The sequence below is a fragment of the Canis lupus genome, chromosome X (genome assembly GCF_011100685.1).
Source record: "Canis lupus familiaris isolate Mischka breed German Shepherd chromosome X, alternate assembly UU_Cfam_GSD_1.0, whole genome shotgun sequence".
In the NCBI taxonomy this organism is placed as follows: domain Eukaryota; kingdom Metazoa; phylum Chordata; class Mammalia; order Carnivora; family Canidae; genus Canis; species Canis lupus.
In genome coordinates, this window is record NC_049260.1 from 81394953 (window position 1) to 81416820 (window position 21868).

At 36.9% G+C, this 21868-nt stretch overlaps 2 protein-coding genes across 7 annotated transcripts in view; one reads left to right on the forward strand and one right to left on the reverse strand.

Moving 5' to 3' along the window:
- Positions 1-17622, reverse strand: part of NUP62CL (nucleoporin 62 C-terminal like) — a 93738-nt gene extending 76116 nt beyond the window's left edge. The window contains exons 1-2 of one of the 4 annotated variants that reach the window (XM_038588004.1): positions 17419-17618; positions 449-532 (exon numbers count right to left, since the gene is read on the reverse strand). Coding sequence is in view for 3 of the 4 variants with exons in the window: in XM_038588007.1 (XP_038443935.1) it covers positions 17419-17444 (26 nt within the window). In the remaining variant the exon portion in view is untranslated. Of the gene's footprint in view, positions 1-448; positions 533-17418 lie in introns of all 4 variants that reach the window. The other 3 variants (XM_038588007.1, XM_038588006.1, XM_038588003.1) reach the window with 3 other exon arrangements.
- Positions 1-21868, forward strand: part of DNAAF6 (dynein axonemal assembly factor 6) — a 41954-nt gene that overhangs the window by 1748 nt on the left and 18338 nt on the right. For all 3 annotated transcript variants that reach the window (XM_038588009.1, XM_038588010.1, XM_038588008.1), the window contains exons 2-5: positions 4115-4285; positions 8318-8390; positions 10738-10843; positions 13724-13820. In XM_038588009.1, coding sequence (XP_038443937.1) covers positions 4118-4285; positions 8318-8390; positions 10738-10843; positions 13724-13820 — 444 coding nt within the window. In that variant the 5' untranslated portion in view covers positions 4115-4117. The remainder of the gene's footprint in view (positions 1-4114; positions 4286-8317; positions 8391-10737; positions 10844-13723; positions 13821-21868) is intronic.

The window sequence follows — 21868 nt, forward strand, 5'->3', positions numbered from 1 at the left end:
CAACTATAAACAGGGCTTTACATAGGGGTATGTGTTTACCTATTAAACAAGTTCCCAAAGGATACTAGCTATGATTCCTTATTTCCCTGGTTTTATTTACTATATATACTTGAATTAATATAACATTTGCCTTTGAGTAGTCTGTTATTCAAGGTTTTTACTAATTTCACTTAGATTTTTCTCCATTTAGTTCAAGTCAATCATCTCTACTGACACTGTGGATGGATGCAAATAATATAGAAGGAATGACCCCAGCCCTCACAACCAGAGTCAGACTTAATCCCTGGTTACTGATACTGCTTCAGTGCCATGGGTCTGGAGCCATCCTGGTTGAGCTTGTTTATTCCCTAACTGGTTTCTATGTTTCTGTAATGAGCCGTTTCTGAAGTGTCTGTCTCCTTAGCTCTTTGTGGCTAGTACCAAGAGAGATTCCCCCAATCATACATACCTTTATGTATGAAGGCCCCAATGGCTCAAGTTGATGTGGGCAAATCATAGGCTTTATCTGGAAAATTCTGCCTTTGGTATTAGCCTAGCAAAGGAGAGTGCGAGAAATAAAAACAAAGGGCCTAGAAAATCTATTTTCTAATAACCAAATCTTAAATTTATTTAGCAATATATTTTGTTTTTAATGAAACTATTACTTAAATTTTCTTTAATTTCAATTTATTCTTGGCCTGTTTATGTGGCAATGCCAGATTCAGGCAATGGGGCTCTAGAATGTTCTTTTTTTAAAAAAAAATCACTACACTGGGTAGTCTAGGCAAAAGGAAGAATACATTCTAGGGTACAAAGGCAGGAGATTATAGAGTATTTTTTTAAGATTTTACTTATTTGGGGAGGAGGGGCAGAGGAAGAGGGAGAAAGAATCCAAAGCAGACTCCTCGCTGAGGTGGGAGCCTGGAGCTGGCATTCAATCCCACAACCTGAGATCATGACCAGAGTGGAAATAAAGGCCCAGACATGCTTAACCATCTGAGCTAAGCAGGCGCCCCATGGGGTATGTTTAATAAGCAATTCAGTTTTTAACAGAACACAGATTGCATGTAGGAGAATAAGGAGTGGCAGAAAATTAGGTTAGGGTGACATCATAAATGACCTTGGTTGCCAGGTTTAAGATGAACCTGATGTATCTCAAATTTACAGGTAAAAGATAGCCTTATAAATGAATAATACTGCATGGTTTGTAAAAAGGCATCTTGCTTTAGTTTTTACAATGTGATGTTTCTGTCAAATAAACTTTAATGTTTTCAATAAAGTTCAATAAATTATTTTTAATTTGTTAGACTTCTAAAAAAGGTGATAGACTCTGCATTTCCATTAAATTTATAATATTTTTTTCCAAAAATTCACATCACTGTTTTTCTCTTTTGATCCTTTCAAATAATTAGTTATTCACAAAGTACTGGTGATTAATTTCTCAAAATATAATATCAACAAGAATGTTTTGATTTATTATTTTGTGTGTGCAGGTTATTGTTAGAGTTGATATGGTAAAAAATATTTTTGCTAATGTGCCAATTTCATTATGACATGTCTATGCCCCTTTAGCTACAGAAGAATCTATGCCATTTTATGCCAGCATAATTTAGAATTTAAGAAGTCTAATTCCTAATGTGCTTTATTTATGTAGAGTGTTACTATAAATTATTGTGGATGATTTGTTATATGATCAAATATACATCCCAAGAAGTGGCATCCCCTTTAAAACAGTCACTTTGGGAGTCTATCCACTTGCTCTTGCTATTGCTCAAATTATTTTTCAAAATACTCTTTTAGAATAGCTTTCAGGCCTATAGCACATTCTCTTGAATCTCCTCAAAGTAGCAAATCTTCATATTTTGAAAGTAGATGTAATATCTAAATACATCTAGAAATCACTTGGGGACAAATCTGTTGTATAATCAAACTGAGTGATGCCATAATGATACCTATTTTCTTGGTGATACATATGAAGGCAACTCCAAAATATTTTGAACACTGATATTATAATTTACATCAGCGTATAACCTTCCAAGGCGACTACTTTGAAATACAATATTCGTGTGAATTTAATCCTACTTCATTCAGTATTCATAAACTGTTGACTATATGCCAGCTCTGGCTTTTGAGACTCTCAGCTTACAGGGATGGCTTCCCACTGCCCATGCCCTGCCTCTCACCAGATAACCAGGCCAGAGCTACTTCCCAACTGGTAGGGATTTAGGATAAATCTGCTTTCCCTCAATCCAGTATCCACTGTACCCACTGAACAACAGCCTTGCTTCATAATGTAGCTACCCAGTAACATGAGAAAGCCTTTGATTCAGTGCCTAGTTCTCTTTTCCAATTGTAACATTGAGCCCTGCCCTATTCTGAACCTTCATCTAGCTGCCAACTCCCCAGTAATCCTCAAGAATCAATTGGCCCTGCCTCCTATACACTCCCACCTATGGACCAGGGTTCTAGGTACTGTTCACCTAAACAGACTTCCTATACCCCCACCTATGTACCACTTCTAGGCACCGATTACCTAAACAGACCTCCATGTAACCATGATTATTCAATCTTTCTGCCCTGAAACATTGCTCATGTCCCCAAACTCCCGCTGTCATGCCCCTGCCAAGCAGATGAAAATATATGAATAGTAATTCCGATCGCTACCTCAGACACTGTATTTGGGACTTCTGAATACCCTTCTTCTGGGTTAGCTTTGCTGGTTCCAGTTTATTCCCCTCTCACCAGCCCACCATTAAGCTCTCACAAGCCTCATCATCAAGTATCTGTGTGTGCAGGCCCTATGTGCCAAATAACAATGACAATTTTATACAGCTTTTCAGATTTTAGTAAACTCTTTCACCTGCATTGCATAATAAGGCCATCACAACAATTGTGTAAGGTGTGAAATGCTGGAATAATAAAACAGTTTCTGCTATATTTGTTTTATAAAAGCTTCATTGTTTGTGCAATCTCAACTCAAAGTATTGTTCATATCACTGCGTCTGAGACCTGGATCCATTTCCTCTTTTGTTTTCAAAGGTAGAAAATGTGTCAATAAGCTTTTTGCTTTTAGTGTTCAGTAAATATTTAATGAACAGATAATCAACAGAACTTTTGAAATATAAACAAGAGCCTTTGTGTTTAATTTGTCAATTATTTATTTCCATAACAGACTATCAGGTCATACCATGAGAGAAGATTGTTTTATCACTACTTATTTCACCTTTTCCAATTTAATGAGTTTCCAATGTAATAATGAATTTTATCATTAACTTATTTGACATCATTATTAGAAGTGATATTCATGCCCAGTAAAATTAAAATTTTAAAGGACCAATAATAGCTAACACATGTTGCACGCTTACTATGTGCCAGACACTGTTCCCAGCTCTTTGACATGTATGAAGCTTCTTAATCCTTATAACAACTCTATGAGGTAGCACTATTATTCCTGTTTTACAGGTGAGGAAAATGGGGTGTATAGAGTTTAAATGATGTGCCCAACATCAAAGAGCTGGAAAGTAAATAATAGATACAAATCTAGGCAGCAGGACTCCAGACACCTTACTCTAAACCACTGTAATACACTGCCTCTATGCTAGATGTATAAGGCAATTTCACATTTGTTTCATACCCTTGACATCTCCTATAGGCAATAAGATAGGTTTTTCATTTAAAAAAGAAAGTCAAAATAATAGTAAAACATAATAAAACAGAAGGTTTGTAAAACACCATCCGTATGCAGATTGATTTTGACAAGTGATTTTGTACCAGCACACATTTGAGAGTCCCTTTGTATTACTGTTATAGGCACAATGCAGGAATTGTAGTGGATCATTTAATAACAGTGCTAAAGAAGTGTTCCCTGTGACTTAATTTTATAAAATCATGTTTAAAAAATATTAGCAGAGGTATAGAACAGATTCCTATTATATTTATGCCCAAATAATTAACAATAGTCTTTACTCAGGCTATTCATTAAAGTCTGTGACACTTCCAAGATGTTTAAGGACTCTGAATTCCTACCCTAAATGTAACTGTAAGGATTACTTTAAAGGCTGAAGGTTGATTTAATCTTTGGTTGTCAATGAAACAGAAAACCAAACTATCTCTTTCTGATTATCTTCTTCCTCAGAACATGGAACCTGAAAATATGGAATCGGAAAATGCAGAAACCGAAAATATGGAAACCGAAAATCCAGGGTCTGAAAATATGGAGATCGAAACCATTTCTTCGGTTTCAGCTCTGCAAGCTCTCTCGAAGCTACTTTATCCTGAAGAAGAGGATGATTTTGAGCCTGGACAGGTGGTCATAGACTTACAGATGAATTAGTTCTATTCACACTAAGTTGTTAAACTGTATTTGAACATCTTGTCCCAACCTTGCTGTGGGGAGCAGGGCTATGTCATTCGATATATTCACAGGAGGTTGCAGGACTGATTATGCATGAGAGTGTAACCTCTGGTACATTTCTAGCAAACACAATTATATTTTTTCTAAACTACCTGAGTACTGAATAGGAAAATAGTTCTGTAACTATGGTAGCAATAGCCACATTTCAAAATGTTTGTCATTTATATTTATGGCCAAATAATGCTTGACAACCACTGCAAAGAGCGGTAGCTTGGGTTTTTAAGCCTAGACAGTATTCCTATAAAACAAATAACTTCAACTAGACAGTATTAATTAGGCCCCCATAATCCAGTTCCCTTAATTTTTAAAAATTTGTCAACAGGGCATCCCTGGGTGGCTCAGCGGTTTAGTGCCTGCCTTCAGCGCAGGGTGTGATCCTGGAGTCCTGGGATCGAGTCCCACATCGGGCTCCCTGCATGGAGCCTGCTGCTTCCTCTGCCTGTGTTTCTGCCCCTCTCTCTCTCTGTGTGTCTCTCATGAATAAATAAATAAAATCTTTAAAAAATTTTTGTCGACACATGAAAACAGAACAGAGAATCATTTGAGCCAGATAATGGGACAAACTACCTTTAGCTTACAAGAATTTACATCTGGATACCGGCTCACACAGAGCTGTGAAATCTAATTTGTTGGATAGCATTTGGGATCAGGGTAGGTAACCCCAGGGAGGCTTGCAAGCAGCAAGAGACGCTTCATTTTGGGTAGGAGAGTTCCATGAACTGACCTTCGCCCCTTCACAATCACTGCTGGTATTCCCAAAATAATCAAAATGCTTTTAGGTAACCCTCTGCTCTCTCCATTCCCCTGCTCCTTCAGTATCAGCAAACCTTGGCTGTCAGACTATCTACATGAAGGCAAACAAAATTTGGGGCAGAGATCTCCTACTCTTGCAGAATATGTCATATTGCTTTAAATGATCTTAGTGAAGTTGTTATGATGACCAATCTGCCATGAAAAAATCATCTCCAGTGAGCATGCATATCAGTTTGTTCCCCCCCCCCTCCCCGCCAAATTCTTTTCTGCCATTGTGTAGGGAAACATATGTAAATACAGGGGCTCAGATCAATACTGGATGCAACTTTCACCCTCCAGGAAGAGTTTAGGTGGAAGGTGTAGAATTAAGGAAGATGTGCAATGGAAATAAAATTTGTAGATGGTAGCTGAAGCAATTTTGAGATAGGATCCAAGAAGGACTAATCAGGGAAAATGTAGTAGAGGCTAAACAAAAATCAAGAGATTAATAATAACATTGAATATATACAACAAGCAGCACCCTGGAGAAAAATTTAAGAGCAACGTATCAATGAGGTTAGGAAGGTAAGTCCATTTTTTGCCACGTTAAGCTGAAATAGAAGGCTACATCCTGGGAAGGGTAGAGCTATGTCATGTACAAAAAGTATATTAAATATTTGAGACACAGCAACGTTGAAAAGAGGTAAGTGGATCTTCTCACTGGGACAGATTCAGAGATAAAGATTTACCCTGGTAAAACAGCCTGTTCTCTTTGGTGTTTACGTATGGAGAAGTTTATTTGCATTTAGAGGTGATTCTAGGAGAAAGATGAGTGATTATGAGAACAGAGAGATGAAGATTATTTTACCAAATGGTACAATTCATAGCGGAAAATTACTGTAATAATGTATGATTCTGTATATCTGGGTTATAAGCAATTTTGAGGTAATTGGTCATTCAGACACTGCAGTACAGATATCATTAGAGGATATAGAATTGGAGTATCAGAACAGTGGGAGAATAATTAATGTTTCTAATGAACTCTTAAATTTTCCAGGAGAGAAATGGCTTTTCATTTTTTTAACATGCATTAATCTTGGGAACTGTACAATGATTACAAGAATGATGGTTTTTGGAAAATGCTCTCTCTGAAAACAGCATCAGAACTATTGCAAATGAGTTGGCTTATTTACCCCATCCCCACCATGAATTGCTAAGAATCTGGGAGGTTGGGAAGAGAGTGTTTTTTTTTTAAACTCACAAGGGGATCTTAACATCTGTTTGAAATAAGGTTCACCACTCCACAGATAATTGTAACAAAGTTGTTCCAACTCTCTCCCATATTGCAAAGTGGCATGAATTGCAATGATAAATTTCTTAGATAATTGGGTGTGGGTCCACGCTAAAGGCTGAAATTATTTTCTTAGAGAAAACACTTGCAAGATGGTTTTTAACGTTTTTATTATCCTGGTTCGTTTTTTCACCTGAAATTTTTGTTTTTAATCATTTATTTTCATGAAGTTAATAAACCACAACTCCCCTTCTGTTGTGATGCAGTGATCCAATCATCACTGTGCATGGAGAGCATACCAATTTTGGTCAGCAATGTTCAAGTTTTTCTTTCTACAGATTTTAATTTTCCACAGAAGGAGTCACTCAACAAAACAAGAGGCCCTCATGTTCCAAGATACGCTTTGCCCTGATTTACTATTAGTATTCTGGTGATTAATAACTTAAGAAAAGCACTATAAGTTTATATGACCTTAGTGGTGAAAAAGAAAAAAAACTGTACAGAACACTGTCTTGGGATTTTTCATATAAAAATGCCTGTAACACCTTAACTGCAGACCTAGCACTTTTGAAGCACCTTTTGGAAAGGAATGGTTACTGTCTTAGAAACCGGTGAGATGTTACAGATTAATTTCTGATTTATAGTTGTTGGAATAGTTTAGTATAATAAAGACACAGGTGAGCTTTTTCACCGGCTTTCAAGGACAGACACTATTCCTCTTGCCCCAAACAGGACATTGTAACTCCTGTGCATGTCTGAAGTCTTGGGAGATCGAGGCAGGGGCCTGAGCAAAAAGAGCCAGATGTGCTAGTTTGCCAGGATCCAGGGAGAGAAGAATTCGTTGACTTCCAGCAATGGTAAATTGGAGCGGCAGAGTCTGGCATCAGCAAAAACATTTTAATAAAATATTGAGATTTTCTTGAAATATCCAAAGACCCCGAGAGGGATCAATGAAGTGGTTGCCACTCTTTGATAGTGTAAAATATGTTATATGTACTTATAAAAGTAAAATTGTTCTTGTACTGGTGAGGAGAAGGGCAGTCCTGTGGGGGCGTGCAAAGAGGATGGCGAAATGAACTTACATGGACTAAAGTGGTCCAGCATGTATCTGACACTGTTAATTTGGGGTCGCTGCTTAAATCCATTAGTTTGGGGCACCTGGGTGGCTTAGTGGTTGACTGTCTTATCTGCCTTTGGCTCAGGTTGTGATCCTGGGATCCTGGGATGGAGTCTCACATGGGGATCCCTGTGGGGAGCCTGCTTCTCCCTCTGCCTATGTCTCTGGCTCTCTCTCTCTCTCTCTCTCATGAATAAATAAATAAAAATCTTTTTAAAAATAAAAACAAAAATAAATAAATCCATTAGTTCTGTGTCATGAGGTAGTGTGACAAGGAAGTGTCTCAGGCCCACTGTGGAAAGAAGGAAAATCTGTTATCGGGAGTTTCGAATGAGTTCTTTGCTATCCAAACACTTAAGATTTGAGTTAGTGGCTTGTCTTGGTTTCTATAGAACTTTCCCATCCTTTTCCATCCCCCATCCAACTATGGTGAGATACGGCAAAAACCCAAAAGTGTCAATGCTCTTATACTAATACGTGGTTCTGACCTTCAAAGAGATGAATATGGCTCATTCCCCTATCCGCAGGGATACAGGATTCATTGGGCTAAAACCAGGGATTTAGTCTGATCAAAGATCAGTTCTGCCTTAGGGTCTATTAAACTAAATACTTTTTGAAAGGAAAAGGAAAACACATTCTAAATAATACTTGGCATCTATCTCTCTGTTGTATAACAATGATGATTAAATGAGAAGCTCTATGAAATTTTAGATGGAAAGCTTGTCAAATTTAAGTTACACAAGTAGTAATTACAGAATGTTGGACTTTTTTTCTTCTCTCCCAGCCAAATTGTTCATCTGCTTTTGGAGCCATGGGGCCTGGGAATATTGGACCTCCAAACACTGAAGAGCTCAGAGGTAAATTATTTAACAAGCATATAGATCAATACAATCAGTACAATCTTTTCTTTGGGAGCAAAATTATAGGGAGAGTAGTACTAACACTAGGATTTGTCAAAGAGGAACTCAAATAATCATGGAAATGATGGACAGCCATTTACATATAAAGATGTTGTTTTACTCTATTGTTGTAGGTAAGTCATTTTTATATTAATGGAAATTAATTTGCCTTGAATTATTCACATTCATTTTTTGGCATATTTCCTGAGATGTAAAACCAAGAAAGTCATGTGTGGTTAAATAACTTTTTTATTATTTGAGGTCTAGTTACCAAGATGCTTAGTTTCTTCACCTTCTACCCTGCTATATTCTGGCAATTTCACAGAATTCATTAATTCATTCAACAAATATTTATTGAGAGCCTGTTATGTACCAGGTAGTATGAACATCCCTGGGGTATGATGATCAAAATGGAAAAGTCTCTGCCCCCATTGAGCTAATTTAATAGTCCTTTAGAGAAAACAATAAAACAAATAGCTGCATAATTTTATCTTGCATCAAAATGCTTGTAAATTAAGGCCCATGGGGGGGACATATATATTGATGGGTCCAATAAATTAGAATAAATATTTGGGGGGAGGTTTTCCCAGCATTTTGGCCTATACATTTTCACAGAGTTGAACATCTTACACATCTCTAAAAATATGGAAGGCTCTAATTCTGTCAAAATGACAGTTACCAGAGGGTGGACAGGGAAAGGAAGTGAAGTTCCTTCATCAATTTAGCTGATTATAAAAGATTTTATCTGGAAAATTGTTTAAAATAATGGCTAACATGAGGTCTGAGAGGATGATTTTAATATTTCAGTGATTATACTCTACATACTCAAGAGTCTCTTTGCCTCATTCACAAGATGTTGGAAGACTAGTTCAAATTTTGATGTATTTCTATGCTGCCTGAATTTCTGATAGCATCTGCCTAATATCTTCTAATTTCTGAGAACAATGAGTCATATGTAAACACTTTTACTTACATCTGTAATTAGGCTTTACAAAGCCCATGTTAGACAGAAGCAGATAATTTTACAAGAGTTAGCAGTATTGAAAACCTGGTAATCAGGGATCCCTGGGTGGCACAGCGGTTTGGTGCCTGCCTTTGGCCCAGGGTGTGATCCTGGAGACCCGGGATCGAGTCCCACGTTGGGCTCCTGGTGCATGGAGCCTGCTTCTCTCTCTGCCTCTCTCTCTCTCTCTGTGTGACTATCATAAATAAAAGATTTTAAAAAATATTAAAAAAAAGAAAACCTGGTAATCAGGTGCATTTTGGGGATGCTTAAAAGGAGAACTCAAAATAATATACTGCACTTAATGTTGAACAAATATAAGCAGATCTTTTGCATGCCTTATTTACTTTTAAATATTTAAAGATGACATGTAGATGCCCAGGTACATGCTCAGTCCAACATAAAGGACAAGTAATAAAGATTTTCTTGAAGGCTCACACATCTACATGAGGAAAATAGTGAATTAAAAAAAAATGATCCTGGGAGCGCTTGGGTGGCTCAGTGGGTTAAGCTTCTGCCTTCCATTCAGGTCATGATCCAGGGTCCTGCTTCTCCCTCTCCCTCTGCCTGCCGCTCTTCCCTGCTTGTGCTTTCTCTCTCTCTCTCTCTCTCTTTCTCTCTCTCTCTTTCTCTCTCTCTGTCAAATAAATAAATAAATAAAATCTTTTAAAAAGTAAAAAAATGATCATTGTATCCACTGCTTTCAGTTTCTTTAACTGATAGTATTTTATAAAGAGTTATGTCATGCTTGCATGGCAAAGGTATCAAAGAGCTTTTAGATAGTAATACCCAATGCAAGATAAGACATTGGCTCCCCAAATCAGAGTGATTGTATGTTTGATTGGTTCTTTTACATAAATGTTTTACATATGATCCTATCGATGTTTCTGGAAAAAATGTGCAATATTTCTTTGCATATATATGTTATATATTTTTTCAAATAAAATGTTATTTCACATATTAAGTATATATTATACATTATATATGTACACACATGCATGCACATGCACAGATAGGCTACAAAGATCCAGACCAGAATGCTATCTCTGGGTAGTTGGATTATAGATGATTTTATTTTCTTCTTTTTCCTTATATGTCATTTCCAAATTTTCTACTATTATTACAATTTTACAGTGTATTGGTTGTGGATTGATTTAAAAAATTCACACTTCTACTAATTTAGCTTGTTTGGACTAAAACATAAGCTAGTGATTACAAATAGAAAATGTTTTACTTTGATGATCCCAAACTGAGCGTGAAGAACAGACAACAGCCTCAGCTTTATCTTCCCTTTCTCCACAGTCATCCCTCAGAGCAGTGATGAAAATGCCGAGGAGATCTGGAATCCAGAAGAGGTTCCAGAGGGAGCAGAGCACGATGACATGTGGGATGTTAGAGAAATGCCTGAGTAAGTCAGATGATGCCAGCAAAGTGTTTGGGGGCTTAAGGTAGATGTGTCATCTGATACCATTCTATTTTTGACAAGATTGGTAAAGTAACTTCTACCACATAAAAGAGAAAACTATGGTGACAGTTCACAGAAGGCATGTGTAATTGATGATTTTTTTTCCCTCCTGGAGCAGAAACAAATAATAAAACATGACACCTTCTTTTCAGTTATTATCAAACAAAAACTGTCATTTCCGTGACAAATTTATATTTAATATTGGCCAGTTGTTTAATGGGGAACTAAGACTGGGAAAACCCATTGAGTTCCAAGCATTCATACAAGCTAAATTATTATACCATGTTTATGTGTCAAAGACCTGCTTTTAATTACTCAATGCTCCACAATTTCAGTAAAAGGCTGTGTTCTCTCTCCAATTATCTATTATTACCTGGACCTATTTACTAGTTATTTTAGGATTATGTTTAATACATTTTGCAGGCAGGCTTAAAGCCTCACTTTGTAGCCTTTTCAATAGGAATTGTGAATATGAATTGTAAATATGAAATTTAGGATTATTATCATGAATAGCCCTTCACTCTGATGAAATAAATCACCCACAATTTCAAGGAACTGAAAGTGTGTTCACATCCATAATTTAAATTAATGGTTAGATACACTAGGCTTTAAATATATGTATTCTAAAATAAAATCTTGATTATTTGGGATAGCTTGAGAAACCAAGGCAGTACTTACTAAATTATAATGTACTTTATAAATTTTTGAAGACTTCTATGGTAAGTGATCTGACAACTTTTATAATTCTGACTATAAAATTGTGTCCAATTTTTTTTTAAAAGAAAACAACCCTATGCTTTTATCTTCTACATCAGTTCTGAAAATAGAAGCAGTGGGAGACTGCAGATAATTAACTGGAAAAATGTATCCAGCTTTCAAATAAACAATGTCAAAAAACCCCATAAACCTCATAAAAAAGATCAAAAGGGATTTTAAAACATTTCTGTGTGTATCTTAAAAATGAAGAGAGTAAATCTCAGGTTATGTTTATACAGTACCCACACATCCGTGTGAAAGGTAAGAGGTAAGCCACACATTTGTCATATTGTCTGATGAATGTCAAACATCCATATGTGGCAAGTTCCAAATTTGAGTAAATTTTCACTTCTCCTCCTGATGTTTGATATTCTGCAGAAAGAACATCCATGAAATCTTTAAATGTATGAGAACTCCAATAAGGACATGAAAAAAATTACATTTTTAAAATTTCTTTTCTATCTTACACAAGTACATTTCAAAACGTCCCAGTAGGTAAAGATGAAAATGAGTAAAGGAAGTGAATAGGCAGCTTACAAAAGAAGAATCATGAGTGGCCAAAAAAAAAGTAATAAGGGCCTGAGCTAAGTCACTGGTCTTGGGGAGAAGTATGAGGGCCCTTATTTGAAAGATTCTTAAAGGAATCTATGGTATTTAATTAGACATAATAAGTGAGAGGAAAGCCTCAGAAACTATGCTGAGGGTACTGACTTGGGTGAGCAGGTGAATAGTGAGGCCCTTAATTGTGATTAGGAATGAAGGTAGAGGGGAAGCAGTGAGTTTGGTTTTGGACGTGTGGATTCTGAGGTGCCTTTGGGACATCCAGGCAAATGTATATAGTAGACAGTTGGAAAAATGCATCTGGAGATGGAGAGAAGAGCAGCAGCTAGAACAAATCTATTTGGGAGTCATGGGCATATGGATCAATACCTTTCTGTTTTGCTTTAACCTGGCTTCACCTTTGTAAATATCAGTTAAATGTTATAGTCTATTAAGAAAAAAGTGCCCCATATCAAATAGCTACTTATTGTGTGTCTTGTTCAAACTCAGAAAAATCCCTTTTTCATTCTTGGGCAATCCTATTTGCAAGTGATCAGAAGGTCGAGGTAGTCTTTTAGTCCTCCTATCCAGAGATTTAGCATCTCTTCATTAGGGGAGAATTAAATGGAAAAGATCATTAGTAAATGTTTGCTCACTTCACTCCACCTAAAAAGATGGGGCACATTATGGCTGAGTGTTTCTTTCTATAAACCATTATATCCCTAGGGATCCAAATTTGGGGGCAAGGAAAGATTTGTGAATTGTTCATGTGTGAGGTGAAATACCAGGAAAATCTTTCATTGGACTAAGAATTCTGTAGGCCTAGATTCTGAATACTACAAGGTAGTTGTGCTGAATGCATTATCAGTATTTCTATTGTACAATTTTAGAGCCAGAAAAAAGGTTGTAGAGATCACTGAGTTCAAACCTACCCCTCTCCCATAGATTGTACAAATCTGGAAGCAGACAACCCCACAGGTTTGTGACATGACCAAGGGCACACAGTTAATGACAGAAACAGATCTATACCTGGATTTTCTAACTCTACTCTGTAACTTAAATTCAGCAGATGAGAATTTCCACCTAAACATCAAACTCTGGGTTCTGGGCCTACTATATTTCTGAGCCATCACTTTTCAGGAAAAAAACAAACAAAACAACAACAACAAAAAAAAAAAACCACCTTTTTTTTTCTTCTACTTTTAATCTTATTAGAAGTTCCCTCAATCCACTTTATTTGTATAGCTCTAAAACAATTAATCTTATTTTTTTAAAGAAGCAAATACACTGTAAATCCTGCTTTACAGTGTCAAGTATTTGTTTTTAATGGTAGGTATTTTTGACTGAATTTTCTAGACTTCTATTCCTTTATGTTCTGCTACATCCCTGAAGAAACTGTCAGCACTTATTTAGTTCTTTTATTTTTTGTAATAGCATGTCCACATAATTTTCTAATTTTTTTTCCTCTGGGACAGAAATTTGCTCTTTCTCTTGAGTCCCTGTATCACTGACTTTTTTTTTTTTCAGATATGAGGTTATATTCAAACAGCAGGTGGGAACTGAGGATATATTCCTAGGATTTTCGAGAAAGGATTCTTCATCCGCATGTTGTGAAGATCTAGTGGTGAGCCTCTCTATTTTCTCTATGACCCTGATAGCTACGTTTACTAACTGTTGTATACATAATACCACAGGCAAGGCAGTAAACTCTTTAAAAATAGTGGTTGCTATGTTTTAGGTACTAAGGGAATAATGGGATTGACAGTTTAAATTGTAAACACAAACTAAATTACATATATGGATAAGATTTACAAATAAAAATAGTAGAATCATAGGATGTGATACACTATTTCTAGTCCTATGAAAACTGCCCTTCCCTGGATCTCTCTTATCTCTTCTATCTGTATTTTTTCTAATGACTCAGCTTACATTGTGAGACTTAAAAAGGGACTTTTTTCTTACTTTTTGGATCAGAACTTCTGATTTAAAACTCTAAAACTCCCTGATCGGGATGACACTGTTTCTACGTAATAACAACAGCAATACCAATGAGATCAATAATATCCCCTTACTTCTACTTATTTTAGCCTCAGAATGATTGAAGAGTCTGGACCTAACCAAGAAGATGGGGTGCAACTCGTTTTGGCAACCTACACTAGTAATTTTGGTGTAGAGAATTATTTTCCTGAGATCAGGGGCTATGCATTTATCTTTTCCCCTCCCTCTTTACTATACTCCACTGTATAGAGTACTGAGGTACCCATTGGAGATGCTTTGCTTAATATTTTTTTCTTAAGCAAATGATAAATGGAGTCTCTCTTTTGCATGAACTTCAGGGTTTTTCTTATTAACAAAATTTAAGACATTGAATTGAATCAAGTAACACAATGGGAATAGTGAGTTTAAGTACCTCAGGAGATTTTTCAAACTCTAATGAGTTAAGGTTTAAAGTGATCTTGAAGTAATTAGCTTCCAGGGTTTTACCAGTAATATCCCAATTCCTCTCTTTTAAATAACTGTAAAATGACAGTTTTGATGTCTACGATTGAGGATTGCTATAAACTATGGAGAAATTCTAGGCCCTAAGTAAATAACTGCTGTGAGCCTTTCTGTCTCTCTCCTGTAAAGTGCTACTAGTATTAATAATAATTGGTTATTGGAAACCAAATTATACCTCAGAGTAGGAGTATACAATTTATGCAAAACTCAACAAGTAGGGGATCCCTGGGTGGCTCAGTGGTTTAGCGCCTGCCTTTGGCCCAGGGCGTGATCCTGGAGTCCCGGGATCGAGTCCCACGTCGGGCTCCCCGCATGGAGCCTGCTTCTCCCTCTGCCTATGTCTCTGACCCTCTCTCTCTCTCTCTCCTCTCTCTCTACCTGTGTCTTTCATGAATAAATAAAATAATCTTTAAAAAAACTCAAGTATATACAGAAGAAGACTTGATCCCTCCCTTTAATGAACTTCTAATTGGGGAGACAGAACTCACATGAATGAAATCATCTTATTAATAGTTAAACTCACTGTTGACAGTTTTAAGTCTACCAGGAGTTTAGAGGGTTTGGATAAGGCATGGACAACACTGAATGGAAACCACATGAAGTATCTGTTGGTGCTATGGCACTTCACCACATGTACAATGTTTTTTTCTCTTGCTTTTTCTTCATATATGCAATTTTTAAATACTTAGTGAGTACAATTGCATACTAGGCACTGTTCTAAGTACTAGGGATACAAAGATAAATAAGATACAGTCATAACCCTCAAGGAATTTATAGTAAAAGAGGTGGACATGTAACAAATCATTGCAATTCAGTATGGTAAGTACATATTTAAAGGCATAAACCAGGTACATGGTGACATAAGGCAGAAAGGGATCAACACTGGATAGACAGGATTTTTCCAGCAGCAACATTCCAAGAAGGGCATTTCAAACAGAGGTAAAGCACTTGGGAAGGTATCCAGGCATGAAATAACATGGCCTAATTGAGTAAGTTGTGAGTATAAGAAGAGTAAAGAATAGCTGTGGAAAGTGGCATACTGGTAAGCTGACTCTCAAAAAAGAAAAAAAAAAAACCCTGATTTGTAGCTTGAATTTTATCTTGTGGGCATATTAATGATGATATCCACCATCATTGCTTAACCCCATTGGTAAGACTCAGACTGAAGAGGCTGTTGACCACATTTCAAGTATTTCTTGCTCAAATTTATAAGCTTATTATTCCTGTTGATAATATGGATTTTCTCAGATCTAAGATATCATCAAATTGTCATTTATTTAATAACAAAGGAATAACATTGATTGCATGAAGCACCCCAGAATCAGAAATACCAAAGTGTGGGGGAAATTACACCTTAGAACTGGCTAAATTTGTCATTTGGAGGCTTGACCTGGTGTATATGTAACAATCCAAAACAGAAACTTTAAGAAAAAAGAAGACCTCTGTTTAAGCTGAGGAAGATAGCACAAATAGTCTAAGTACAAGGAGTGATTTAGGGTTTAAAAATTCACAAAGATTACCCTTTTCTGTATCCTCCCCAGACTCTAAATAAGAGAGCAAGTTTCATGAGTCTTAAATTAAAGCGATTGTCCTAAACAAAATTCTCAGTACAGATATATATATCTTCAGCAAACCTTTTGTTCTTTCCTTCTAACCTCAAGCCAAAGAGCTTCATTATCTAAAGTTTACCTGCTGCTCCTCTCCCGAGTTTGTAGCTACCACTCTTCCCTTGCCTTAATCTATATTTAGTCATTTTATGCTCTAGGTAAAAATTGTACAACATGATGATTTGTGTACAACATGATGATTTGATACACATATACATAGTGAAATGATTACTGCAGTCAAGCTAATTAATGTATCCTCTCCTCACACACTTACCATTGTGTGTGTGTGTGTGTGTGTGTGTGTGTGTGTGTGTTGAGAGCACTTGAAATCTACTCTCTCAGCAGATTCCCAGTATTCAATATGGTATTGGTAACTATAATCATCATGCTGTACATTAATTTTAGAGCTACAGCTAGGTCAGTGGTTTGCAGGTTTGTTTTGTTTTTAGCTGCCAACCATTTTCTTCAAACAAAATTTTATGAGAAAGCCCAACGTATAAAATACATAAAAGTACCACTGCCTTGGTTAAAAGGGTACTCTCACTCATGAAGCAGCTCCTAGGAGAAAAACTGGGGCTCTTTGGAACATGGTTTAAAAGATGCTTATCTAGCCTTTTCTCCTTGTATTACTGTTAGGTAAATAAGGTATCAAATACTCATAAATTAATGGAAGAATAATAAGAGCTAGAGGGCTTTTTCCCTCCTGGATAACATGTATGTTTTTCCTTACATTTCATGAGTATAATGCCCCTGTATTGTTCTATTTTACTTTATTTTAATTTATTATTTTTATTGTCTCTTTTGTTCTCTATACTTTCCGACCCTCCCCACAAGAATCCCGTTATAATGGGTTTGATATATATCCTTGACTATATATCCTCAAATACATATTTACCATTGTTTGCTCTACTTTTTAATTCAACACATACTTATTGAGCACTTACTATAGGCCAGATACTTGGTATACAGTGTTGAATAAAATAGATAGGTTTCTCTTTCTCACAAGGAGCTTACTTGCTATCAAGAGATCAAGCAGTCTATAAGCAGCAGCACAGACTTCCATAGATCCATCCAATAAGGAAACAGTGAGCCCAAATAGATATAGGTTTTACTTACACAGGCAGAACAAGCAAGATCAGCATGGTGTCAGGTCCCCATGTCCTCTTGCCCCACAGGACAACATCAAACTAAAAATACAAGATGACAGGTGACATGAGCAGTAGGGCAGTCTGTTGCTGAAGAGCCAACTCTAGACTGTAGCTAAACTGTTTCATAGCCTGCATCTGTACCCAAGAGGAGGGAGGTAGAAAACCCTTATGCCTTATTGGAACCAGGGAGTAGGGTGAGAAACCGCCTCATGGTAGCCTCCTACAAGATAGGGAGCCTCCTACAGGGTAGAAACACAGAAAAGAAACAGCCTTGAGGCAACTCCTCACAAGATTGTATATCTCCCCATGTTCCAGGAGGATCACAGGATGTTCTGCCAGGACTTGGGGCAGATTGCAGTTGAGACCTGCCTATGTGGCCTATGTGGCCTATGTGGCCAATGTGGATAGTGCAGGGTCACTGGAGTGCCAAAACAGAGCCATTTCCCTAAATTTACAGTCTATGAATAAAGGTTTTTATCCTGATTGCTTTCACTTAAAATGATATAATAATAATACTAGCAAATAATTTATATAATGCTGATTATGTGCCAGGCATTTCTCTTAGAGCTTTGCAGATAGTAAATCATTAATCCCCACATCAACCCTATAAAACAGGTGCTATTGTTTTCATTTTATGGAGGAGGTTGCTGAAGCACAAAAGTCAAATGACTTGCTTAAGTTCACACACTTAGAATCAAGCAGAATTATGATTTGAATCCAAACAATTTGAATTTGACAGAAGTGCGTATAAAATGATGTGATGCAAAGAAGTAATCCAAGCAGATGTCACAATACAAGGTGGCGTTTGGCCTGGACATTTGAAGTACATACTATTTTGCCAGGATGGAAAAGCTGCTGCTGTTGAAAGTATATGATGTGTTTTGAGAGCTATTTGTGATGTTCTGGAACCCCAGAAGGTACTGGCATGGAGCAACAAAAAATAAAATGGAATAAGCTTAGAGCTAGTCATAAAAGCCCTTGAAAGCTGTGGATCGAATTTTGTCCCCCCCAAAGTTCATATGTTGAAGCTGTAACCCCTGTTGTAATGGTATTTGGAGATGGAACCTTTGAGAAGTAATTAGGTTTAGATGAGGTCACAAGGATGGGGCCCACTTGATATTAGTGCCTTTCTACAAAGATGCCAGAGAGCTTGTTCTGCTTACTCACGGCAAGAAGGCAGCTTTCTGAAAGTTGAGAAGAGAGCTCTCACCAGAAACCAACTATGCTGGCATATTTGGCATGCTCAGAATTCCAGTCTGTAGTATTTGTTATGGCAGCCCCAGCAGACTAAGACACCATAAAATTTGGCATTAGAGTTGCAAAATTTCCTAAAGCAGGTGAGTTAAACAATTAGATGTGTATTTCAGAACAACTCTAGTGGCAGATTATGGTGGAGAATTTGGCAGAGATGATGGTAGGAGATGAGTGTGAGTTAGGGAGATTGGTGGTAGGAAAACTAGCTGGTAAACAATTGCACTAATGCAGTAAGAAAGGTAGGAGCCTGGAGTGTGGCATTGGTGATAGAGAGCAAAGTAGACATTTCAGAGATACTATTGATAGGATTTAAAAAGTTGTCAAATGAGATATGTAAGGGAGAAACAGGAGTCAAGAGTTCCAGCTTGGGTGACTGGGTAAATGGTGATGACATCAATCAAGATATGGGAATGTTAGTGGTTTGTCTCTAGATGGTAGTCTTAGAGGTGGTTTCTATTTCTTTTTGCTCATCTGAATTTTCCTTCCTTTTTTAAAAATACTTACCATCTATTGCTTCTGGAATAAGAGTAAACAAAGAGTGGTTTTGTTTGTGGTATGGGGATACAGGTATGGAATGCAAAAGAAGACAATTGCTTCTTGGCCTTTTGGCTAAGATAAAGTGCAAAAGAAAGCAAAGTACTAAGAGAAAAAACACTAAGTTTTGGTTATATTGAGTTTGAACTGCCTGCAAGAAATCTTGTTGGAGGCACCCAGTAGGCTGTTAGAAATATAAATCTATGTGGAAATCAAATACAGGGACGGGAGATGTTGATTTTCAGAATTGGTATTTGCTCTCTGGGAGATTAGAATATATTACCACTGAGTGCTGGCTTTGCATTGGGCTTAGAATGAAGTAGAACTGATTTTAGGTAACACCTGTATGTTAGGAGAGGACAAGGTGTTGAGAGGAACACTAGGAGACTAGCAGAAATGGACTGAGGACAGAATACATACCCCTTGGGATGGGGTCAATATTCAGAGACAGAGTTCAAACAGAGGCATTGGAAATTCTCACTCCAGTTCCAAGCCGGGTACTGAAAACCAAAAGGATGTGGATCAGTGAAGTGAGGTTGAGACTGTGTCATGGCTATAGAGATAAAACAATGATGATGGGGGAAGCAAAAAATCTGTCATAGAAACAAGGTGGGAAAAAATAGGAACCTGCCTACCCCTGAGATATAGGGCTGACCAAAGTACTGACCTCTTGGGTGCCAGTTGGGGGCTGTAGGAAAAGGAACTTTAGGTATCAAAGTATGTAGGAAGATAGCCTGTCTTCCCTATAGGATTATTTGTGGTAGGAAGGGGGATGGGTGCAGTGGAGAAGTAGATCAATGGATTCCCATTTTCACCCTTGCATGATGAACAGCAGATTATCTCTAAAATTCAAAAGTAAATGGGCATACGATTATTGATATTCTGCCAAAATGACCCATAGTTTGTTCTAGAGGAGGGGAAAAGCGTCCTGCATGTAGTTTGATGCTCTCTTAAGCTGCAATGGATACATATTTTGGTTCTTCTGCTTTAATGCATCTGTATTGATAAGGGGAGTTTCTGATGTGACCTATAAAACAAAAAACTAAGCCTGTTTCTTTTTCATCATCATCTCTTCACTGGGATATGAGCCTTGCTCCATCTCTAAATCTCACTGAAAATGCGATGAGAGTCAGGGATGGGATAGGAGTCAGTCACTATCTGGCAGACACAACCAGGAGTCACATGTTTATCACACATTCTCATCTTAGAAACGGCTATCAGTCATTCTGAGCAAAGTGTCTCCCTATCTTCTGAGAATTCACTTGTTTCTTGAGTGGTCTACTTCTCAGGTCCTGATTTCCCTCTTAAGGTTAAATCAGTCATATTCATTTACTTTTAATTAATAAATAGATTTGGCTGCTTGATAATGGAATGTATTATCTTTTTCCATATAAATTCACACATTTTTTGTAGGCTTTCTGGTTATGCTAACCTTATTTGATTGGTTACATATCAGACTGTGGTCACAGAGAAGGATATTTGAGCTGTAATACAATTCCTTATTATCAGCTCAAGGCAGCACAGTAAACCTTCATTTCAATTTCTAATAGTTCTCAGTAATATATGTACATTTATAGTTAATATCATAACAGTCTTTCATAATGATGGTAGGGGATAAATACTTCCTTAAAAGCAAATCTAATTGTATGGATTTAATATATTTGTGATTATGAACATTAGATGTATTTAAATTTTTAAATAGTACCAAAATTAGTAGAGTTGAAAATACAAGTCTCCCATAATTAGAGATAGATGCAGAATACATATGGGGGAGAGAGAGAGAGATGGGGGGAGAATTTGAGATGGGTTTAGTGTCAGGTGTGAAATAAGAGTGAAAGGTGTCTTACCCATATTACATGGTTAAAAAAAAATTAGTAATTTTACATTTATGTAAAATGATGCCATTTTAAGGAGGCTTCATCAAAATATCTGAATCATATGGTCCAGAATCCTTGAACCAGAACTGGCAGAAACTTCTGAATCTATGCAAACAGATTAACAGATTGACAGATTGACCCTAGGAAAATGCCAACATTTGAAGGATGGATAAGGAAGAGGAACTGAGAAAGATATTCATAGATGGGGGAAAGCTGTAACAGTATCTACTGCTATATAGGAGTAAACCAGAATTAAAGTGCAGAAGGAATTTTTAGATTCATCAGTTAAATCTTTGGTGACCTTTGGAAGACAGCAACTTCAGTGGTGTAGTGTGTGCCAACACCAGATTGAAGAAAGCTGAGAAGGAAAAAAAAAAAAAGCTGAGAAGGGAATAGGAAGTGAGGAAGAAGAGGCAGCAAATGTAGATCATTCTTTGAGGAAGTTTAACAATGAAGGAGAGGAGACAGAAGAGATGGTTGTTGAGGAGGAGGCAGTATTTAGTGGTATTTTGTAGGATAAAAGAGAATTAAGAATGATTTTCAGACAGAGATTCCTTCATTTGCTTATGTAATATTTATTGAGTGCCTACTGCATGTCATTAGAGTGAATGAACAAATAGGAAAAAAGTAGTCATGGTATGGGCCCCCAGAAAACTTTTAGAAATGGATGGCAGCATTTTTGGTTATAAGGTGTTATTGAAATTTTTGGTTATAAGGTGTTATTGAAATTTAGTACTTAGGGGCCAGAGATGC